The sequence below is a fragment of the Drosophila innubila genome, assembly GCF_004354385.1.
Source record: "Drosophila innubila isolate TH190305 chromosome 2L unlocalized genomic scaffold, UK_Dinn_1.0 4_B_2L, whole genome shotgun sequence".
NCBI lineage: Eukaryota > Metazoa > Arthropoda > Insecta > Diptera > Drosophilidae > Drosophila > Drosophila innubila.
The window spans coordinates 1,954,494-1,963,853 of NW_022995372.1; the positions used below are offsets into that span (position 1 = coordinate 1,954,494).

At 32.3% G+C, this 9,360-nt stretch overlaps 1 protein-coding gene across 2 annotated transcripts in view; it reads left to right on the forward strand.

Annotated features, from left to right (window-relative positions):
- Positions 1–5,369, forward strand: part of LOC117782093 — a 36,770-nt gene extending 31,401 nt beyond the window's left edge. For both annotated transcript variants that reach the window (XM_034619040.1, XM_034619041.1), the window contains exons 4-6: positions 1,621–1,757; positions 3,592–3,768; positions 4,058–5,369. In XM_034619040.1, coding sequence (XP_034474931.1) covers positions 1,621–1,757; positions 3,592–3,768; positions 4,058–4,170 — 427 coding nt within the window. In that variant the 3' untranslated portion in view covers positions 4,171–5,369. The remainder of the gene's footprint in view (positions 1–1,620; positions 1,758–3,591; positions 3,769–4,057) is intronic.
- The last annotated feature ends 3,991 nt before the right edge of the window (positions 5,370–9,360 follow it).

Genomic DNA, 9,360 nt, shown 5'->3' on the forward strand with positions numbered 1-9,360 from the left:
TTGAAAATATTTGTTATTCTAAGACTCTTAAATAAGAATTACTAATCAATTCATATTTCATAATTTATTTTATTCAGAAAAAAAAATTACCAAAAAATTTTGAATTTTAAAATACACACTACTGTAAACTTTAAAATCGTTATCATCCCAGTTAACAAAAAAATATTAACAGAATATGTCTGAGTCGAGCACTGTATTCTAGCACATTTCCGCTCTTTAGTTAGTACTTAGCACCATCCAGAGAGAGAGAGAGAGAGTGGGAGATAAGGAGGGACTCCAATTGGAGAGTTCAGGCAAAAAGCGAAAGCAATTTTACAAATTGAATTTATTTGCATGCTTGCATGTAAATACATTTATGGCAATTTATATCCTATAAAATGTGCTGTCAGAGGGAGAAATGAGGGAAAGTTAGTAGCCAGATTCATAATTGCTGTGAAAGTGTGTGTCACAATTTGCAAAATTAATGCTCTGAATTCCAACTAAGCGCCAATTTACACAGCAGCTGTAAATTCCCAACATTTCTTGAATTATGAGCATTTAAGCAGAAATTTCCACGTTTGTGCGTTGGACGAGTTCAAATCTAAATTTCAATATAAAGCTGAAGCTGAAGATTTAATTGCATTTTAAGTGGCAAATAAAGCGATTTGTAACGATTATTATCATGATATTAAAATAAATAATACGTGTATTAGCCGAATTAAATGCATATTGCCTGTGATTTGTGAGCATTTCAAAATTAATTTAAGCTAAGCAGTGGGCTATTTAAATATGATTTATTATTTAAACTGGGAGCTTAATTGAGGAAGCGGTAAGTGAATTACCTACTTAAAATTATAAGTTTTAAATATGATTTAAAGCTTTAATAGCTCTAGAAAATGTTTAATCCTTACATAAATTTCTCCTTTTGGAGTATATTAGAGTTTTAAGCTTTAGTTACAATTTCAAGCTGTTATCTTTGTTACTAATAAATATATATATTTAAAGCCAAGAGTTTGAAGTGCATCTTTTTTATAGAGCAAATACATTTTGTAGATTCCACTTTATTCTACTAAAAAATATGTTAATTTGATTTTAAATCTATATTTATAAAATTGCAATTGCCAATACTCAGTTTAACTTTTCATTTATTTGGTATAGTTTTAAAAGGCAACAATATTTATGTGGACTTTTCTAGTTGCTAATATTCAGCTTTTGTTATTGAGTCACAAAACCCGCATAATTTGTTAATATTCATATATGCAAAGCTTATTGAAATCAGAAAAATACTCGCATATGTTTTACCAAATAAGAGATACATTTAAATCGATTGAAGTATTTGTGTACCAGCATAATAATTTGGATTTAGCTGTTGACAGTAGCCCTAAAACATGGCCAAATGAATTGGTTTGTGCACAAATCCGATTCAAAACCGAGACCCAAACCAAAAAACACAGTCAAAAACACACATGACCCAAAAAAAATAAAAGAATGTCATAAAATCCTTATAAATTTCATTTCTCAATATCTGCATGCAATTTGTTGTGCCACAAAGTGTGTGTGTGAGGAGAGACAAAAAGAGAGTGAGAGAGACAGAAGAGAGAGAGAGAGAGAGGATGTAATAATTTCTCCTTTATTTTCCAGCGCCATGGCCGATGGCATTCTCACGGACAACCCGCACTTGGTCCTTCTTTTCTACATGGCTCAGTTGTTTCTCCGTGAACTGGTGAAAAGCTATCGACTCATTCAAGTGGTGCCAATGGATATGTCTGGCTATTATGGTAAGTGCAATAGTTCCAACAATTTTTGGATGCAGGTTTTAGCCAATTGCAATGCAGGCCAACAAATGTTTGGCCATTGTTTGCATTCCGCTTGACTTTACAAGCTCTGATTGCCAACAATCATTGGCCATGTTTCTGCCCCTTTTGACTGATTGTGTTGCCTGTTTTGCATACCAAATGCAGTTCAAAAATGTCAAAATGTCAATTGCTGACCATTAATTTTTTAATTACCATTCCAACTTTCGCTCTTCTGTCAACAAACCAAATATTTACAAAGCTACAAGTCCGCAACTCTAGGCCCAATTTCCGCAGCAAGAGGGGGGCGTGTAGGGGGCGTGGCTCAGTGGTTTTTGTAGCTGCAATAAATTTATGTTACCCAATGCATTTACATGCACCCAAAAAATGTTATAAAAATGCCATAAAAATGCCAAAAGCCCGGCCAAAATGAAATTGAGTTTTTATTGTAAGTGCATGCAAGTGACAGGGGAAGGGGGAAGGCAGTGCAGAATTCTCCCTTCCACCACCAAAAAAAGGTGGCATTAAAATGTGCTATGCAGGCGAAAAATGTCAGCTTCACATAAATCAAAAATTGCAATTCTTGCAATATATTGCATATATTTATTTTCGTGTTTGTATTCATATATTGTGTATACGTCCCGTTGATCGATCAAATAAATTGCAAGCCATCGTTGCATAAAAATCAACAAGGTTTTTAGATGTTGCATGCTGTAATTATTGCTGTTGCACTAACAAAGATTGATGATGATTCGAAATGAAAGGTCAAAGGTTGCCGCCAAATTCTTATGAATTCTAATGATAACATTTGACGTGTTAGGAAATAACTATTAGTTTTAATATCGATATCATGAATAAAATTAACAGCTAGTTTTAAACAGAAAATGCTGGTTGAAAATAACGAAAAAATTAAAAATTTTTTATAAATTAAAGAAGATTCAAGAAAAAATAGTAAATTGAAGAATTCATGTTTCACATGAACTATTTAGAAATTATAATACAATTGTCTTTTTACACGCTAAATATGCTAAAGCTTAAGCTGCAATATTTTCATATTTAATACAGATTAAGATATCTCAAAATCATTAAGCTGGAATGATAAACCCATACACAATTAAATTTTATTCTAATAATAAGAAAAATAATACTATTCATTCCCATTAAATTTTGTTAAAGGGACATATCAAACATCTTGCTCAAATAGTAATTAAAGGCCTTAACTAGACTCGACATTGGGATTCTCTATGCCCAAGCACTTGGATGTAAATTCGAGCGTAATACAAAAGGCATTTACAATTTTTGACATTCAAATGCCCGAGCTTCATTTAGTTAATCATTCTGTCAGTTTTTAAGTTTATCAGTCAGTCAGCTGGTGGATAGCTAAATAACCCAGTTAGCCACTTAGTCAAGCAAACATCATAGCGCATTGCAAACCAAAATTTTGTGTTGAGGGTGCAGGAAAATAAAAAAAAAAAAAATGAAGCACAAAAAAATGTATATAGATACGGTGAAAAAAAGTAAAAAAGAAAGTTAATTGCTTGCATTTAAATGAGTTAAATAAAAACTTGCCGTATATTTATAAATGTTCAAATTTATTTATATTTATTTCAATCTATTTATATTTATAAATGTGAGTATAATATGGATACACTTTTTTTTTTGGGGCAAATATAAGTGCCTGAGTTGGGCCCTGTTAATCCTTTGTTGACCTTTTAAAGTTTGTGGTCAAATGCAGTTGCAGTTGGTTGCAAATTATTCACTTGGCTTTCAGCTTAACCCAAAGATTTATGGTTGTATTTTTGCGACTACATTTTTGCAGAGAATCGTGCGGGACCCTCGAATTTGGGTAATGTTATAAGCCAGATATTGTTGTGCAAGCAATTTACGCCCGATTTTAATGAGGAGGAATTATGCAGCATAACAAAGGACTCGCAGGATATTGCCATGCTGTTATCGGAGATGCAGGAATATATGCCACAACATGAGGCATATTTGGGTGAGTTCATGCGCAGTCGCCGCACATTCACATTCACATTCACATTCACATTCGCATTTTGCACTTTGCACTCTGATATTTAACCAAGGTCTAGATTCGGCTTCAGTCTCCGATGAGTGCAAACCAAAAAATGTATAGCATACAAAATAGGGCCCAAAAATGTGCAGAGCTATTAGTGTTTATGTATTCACATTTCAGTCCGTCCATTCATTAATCAAACTTTTGACTTTCTCTCTCTATTTCATTCTATTTTTTTCACTTTTTGGTTCCTTTCATTTTATGATTACAGAACGAAACGCAGCTCTGGATACAAATGGTCCTTGGCCAACAAAACGACGACAGAATTATATATGCAAAAATATGAGCCTACTCTGTTGTGTCTCCAGGCCAAATTATCTCTGAGACGAGGAGGAAATTGTTTAATCACACTCATACACTCACACACTCACACACACACACTACTTGTATCAATTACTAGTGTTTAAGTTAAGCCTACAACTAAACAACTAATACTAAGTGTACAACAACAACTCAATTATCATTGTAACATACTCGGAATCCAAGGTCAAAATTCTAGACACAAACTAATTTATACATAGAAATATATATAATACTCCGCATATATACATATACTTTTAAGGGATGTTGTGTATAATCAAAGTTAGTTATGCTGCATGATACAATACTTAATCTCACTTTTGGGATGAAAACAGAAGTAGGAATGTTTTATTCAAACACTTAAAGTGTAGTTCAATTAAATTCGCAATGGAATTAGCTGAAAGTAAATTCTGAATTAAGACTTTAATTAAACTTTCAGTTGATCAATTAACCTTTTAACTCTAAATTTTGAAAGTTTCATGTGCTTTTAATAATTTTATAGACCATTAGAATTGCCGACTGCCTCACAAGCTATCGCCTAAAAAACGCTGTGATTTTAATTGAGCTTTTAGCAAATGTTAAGGGAACTTCAATATTAAATTCTCAATTTAATTAACTCTCAGATGAACAAATCGGTGAGTTTTCATTTGCTTTTCAATAAGCTTCTGTTTATATTAAAGTATTTTTAAGCTTTCAATTCCCAATAAAATAAGCTAATCAGAGTTTGGAGCTTTCAAGTGTTTTTTAATGAACCTTCAGCTAGTGTTGCGAATCTCATCTATCAAAAAAATTAGAAAACAGTTAAGACTTTTCTAGGTCTGTACATTGTGTAGTAATTGTTTAGAGTAAATGTTAAACAAACAAAAGAGAAATCCTACTAAAAAAGCACATTATTCAACAATTACGATTGAGTTAACATTACGTAGTCAGTAGGGGGAGCAAGGGGGGAACCTGGTAATTAAGTTAAAAGCCTGACATGGATCTGGACTTTATTCTCGACCTAAATCTGTGTCTGGGCATGTGTTAGAATAAAAAGCAATAAAACAACTTGTTATTAAATCACACAAACACATAAACACTCCAATATACACACACACACATATATATATATACATATATATCTACGATGTCCTTAGGTTTCTGTTAGCTTATTTGAAAGACAACAACAACAAAGTTGAACTGTGCGCAGTACCTAAAAATGAGCAACATGTGACCAATAAAAATAATAAAACGAAGAATAAAAAACATAAATCTAAATAAATTAAATTTTAAATTAATTTAGAGAGCAGTTTTTAGTTTATTGCATTCTCAAATAGTAGAAAATTTCCACAATAAATTATCAATTAATTCAATAATAATATTATAAAATATATATATTCCAAAAAGCAACGCACGACAATTAACAAATAACAACAAGGCACTTAGTAATGGAAAATTTAATGAATTTAATTCGTTATTTCAGTAAATTCCAAACGAGAATAATTTACATTTACATATTTTACTTGCATTTTTAAAGAGACAACAAGTATTCAATATTCATCTATTGCTATAGCACTCAAATAAATCCATTTATGCATTACGAGATCAAATTAATATTTAATTATTTATATGTATTTTTTTGTAATTTTTTTTTTCTGTGCGCGCTTTATAAATTCATTAAATTAATACCCTCAGCATATAGTATTTTAAACATGTGTTAACATTGTTCTTTAGTTCCTGTTTTTACCCTCTAAATTCAAAAATTATCAAAAGAGGGTATCAGAAAAAAACTAATTCTATGATTAATAGCCTGTAAATTTATTAATTTGTTAAATTCACTTCAAGTGATAATTTTAGGAAAACCATTTTAAAAATTGTAAGGAAAAACAAATGTTTCTGCAGGGTATCAGCTAGTCAACTACCAAAAACTAACGACATATTAAATGATTATTTATTGAACAATAAAGAATTGCAAGTAAATAGCGCTTTTATTATTCTTTTTATTTTTTTTTTTACAAATTATTAAACAAGCGAAATCGATTTGAATTGAAATAATGGAATTAAGTTGAATTCAATATTTAACAAAAAAAAAATAAAACATGTAAACTAGAATTTTATTGTACATTGTTTGGATTTGAACAATATATAGAGCCACTCACAATAATTATACCTAGTAATAATAATACTTGGTATTTATTTAGTATTAATTTCATTTTAGGCATAAATCAAACACCAAAAGTAAATATTTATATCAATAAATTTCTATTTATAGAGAATTGATAGAATGTTCATATTATAATTGCAAATTATTAAATAAACATGTATACTCGTATGTGTATAGATTAACTTATATTCCTAGCACAGTAAAAATTGTTTAAAAATATATACTAAAATATATTGCAAAATCAATTCGTATAATTAAATATTAAACGTGATTGTTATATGATATTCATATAAAACTTCATTAAATGTTTGTTCATGTTACTTGCAACTAAAAAATCAACTGAAAATTCACAAGAAAAACTCAAACTTGAACTCGAAACAAAACCAAAACTTGGGGTACCAATCAAATATATATATGAATAAACCTATTTTTAGAGAAACTCAAAACAATATCGAGTCGACTTTTACTTTAATCTGAATAAGATAAGATCTGAACGACTTTCAGCCGTTAAATTGCGATGTGGAAACGTGTAACCTGAAATTTATTACACTTCATAAAAATGAGCGATTAACGTTTATGGATGTGATTTCATCACGAACTCCAACACATTCCATATATAAAAGGTAAAGCTTAAAACACCTTCCCCATCCCTAGCTTTTAAGGTATTCAGTTCAGCTACGTGCTCTCCATTTACGTGTTCGACAAGAGATGCGTCTTAATCAATCTTAAACTGTTCTTAGCCAATGGTAAACCCTAAAGATGCATATAAAAAATCCTCAAGCTCTCTTTAATTTAAACGCATGCCAGAACAGTGGCAACTTTTCAGCACTCTATTCAGCAGCTAAATTCCCAAATGACATTAGTTGATTACAGATGGATTATTTAAAGCAAATTTGATGGGAAGCCTTACTTTGACTATCTTAGTAAATAAATAATTTCTTATATTGCCATCTAGCAAGAATTACTCAAATAAAATAAAACAAACTAGCTTGATTCTTACTAGGCTTTAATGAGCTTTTAAAAAGCTTTGCTTACGTTTCTGTTATCGAAGCTTTAATGAGCTTTTATCCTCGATTGAACTTGTCTATAGTGTCTATATCTAAACATGTTTAGCACCATTTAAAATCGCCTTAATATAAATTTATTTTCTCTTTCAAAAGCTGATCCTTAAGTTCTCAGGTAATTTTCAAGGATTAATCTGAGACTTAAGTGTCAGTATCATTTGTGTAAGACCCGACTTTCAGCTCTAGGGTCTTAAAACGTGCAGTTAACCCGTGGACCTCGTGATTTGCATGGTCACGTAGATTCTGGCGGCGCAAGCTGTATGTAAATTAGTTGAGAAAGTTACCCAACCGCCCCATTGCCCCACTGTGCCACTGTCCCACTGTGCGGTGGCTGAGCTACGCACCACTCGATGGCCTTTTGGTGTGGATACAGCAGAAGCAGCGGACAGTGGATTGCGGCATGTGGCAACAACAGCAACAACGAGAGCAATGAGTACGTGCCACATTGGCCAAATGCTTCATTTACCGCACACTTGGACACCTTTTTGGGGCAGGCTTATTCTGCAACTCGTGCCAGAGTCAGAGACGCGAGTGGCTAATAGATTTACGTGGTTGCTGTGCCCTTAACAGTGAGTGCCAATGTACTCGCACCTCGCACTCGTTTACCTAAATGTGCCTCAAGGGCCAAATGACAATGCCACACGCAATGCTTGAACTTCGAGGCAAGAGGCTAAAACTCATTATGCGCAAATAAAAATGAAAATGAAAAGCAAAACTAAAAGTAACAAGTAGAACAAAAAAAAAACTGTCAAAAAAGGCGAAAAAGTTTTTAAAAACAAACGGAAGTAGCACATTATTTGTATTATTTTTATTATTTTTATTAGTATTTCCATTTTGAGTTTCATTTTCATTGTTTGGAAGACCAAGGGCGAGGTCAGCTTGGGGCAGGGCAATGCGGCAGGACAATGCCTCAATGTCTGTGCAACGGCAAACAAGTTGTCCAGACACTGTCTGTATACCCTATTTAACGGTGTGTGTGTGTGTCTGTATGTGTGTGTGTGTGTGCGGCCAAAGCCAAAATAAATGCCAACAAGGATAATTCCAGGGTAATCCGATTTAGTGCGCTGTCTGTTCAAGAAGCATCCACATTCCCATTCACACACACAAACACACACACACACACATACAAATACAAGTAACCCACTTGATTATGTGCCGCTGTTGTTGCCTCTTCTTCCCTTCTTTCTCCCTTTTGCTTCTACTTCTGCTGTTATCCCTACACATTGACCAAGGTACTTAAGCGCCAGCTGACTGAATAGCTGCTGTTTTTAGCCCACTTTACAGTGGTCAAGATACGATGGCGTAGATAACTAACTGCAATGCGCTGAATAAACTTGGCTCTTAAAATAATAAATAGCAATTTATTCTTTATTTGTTTCTGTCATAACTCTGTCAAAACTTACCCGATTTTCAAGCAGAATATTAATTTAATCAATATTTAACCCACATTTGATTCTGCATAAAATTTCGAAAATTTTATTTTTTTACCATCTGCTATCAATTTTTTTCCTGACCTTGACACTTTATCTAGAACTTCAAACTGGCATAACTCTGTCAAAATTTAGCCGATTTCTTCGCGGAATATTAATTTGATTATTATATAGCCTCTATTTAAGTTCTGCATTAAAATTAGATATTGTATATTTTTTAGTCACTGTAAATTTCTTTATCCCAACTGTGCTGCTTCTTTAGTTTATATGTATGTTTATTTTTGTGCGTCTTTTGGTTTTATTAACCGAATTCTTGACTTTTTAATGCGTCTCTTGGTCGTCCAATGCTTTTGTCTTTTATGCACAAATAGAAAAGAAAAGAAAAGAAAAGTGAAAAAAACAAATTTAGAACATAATTTGAATGTGGTTGTTTTCATTGTGATTTCATTTTGCATAATTAAATAATGACAATGTGGCAAGCTGAACTCTCATCTTAAGTTATCGACTACGAATTCTTCCCCTTTCCCCCTCTCAACACACTTGAAAGAGATTTAAGATAAAGACGTACAAATAAGCT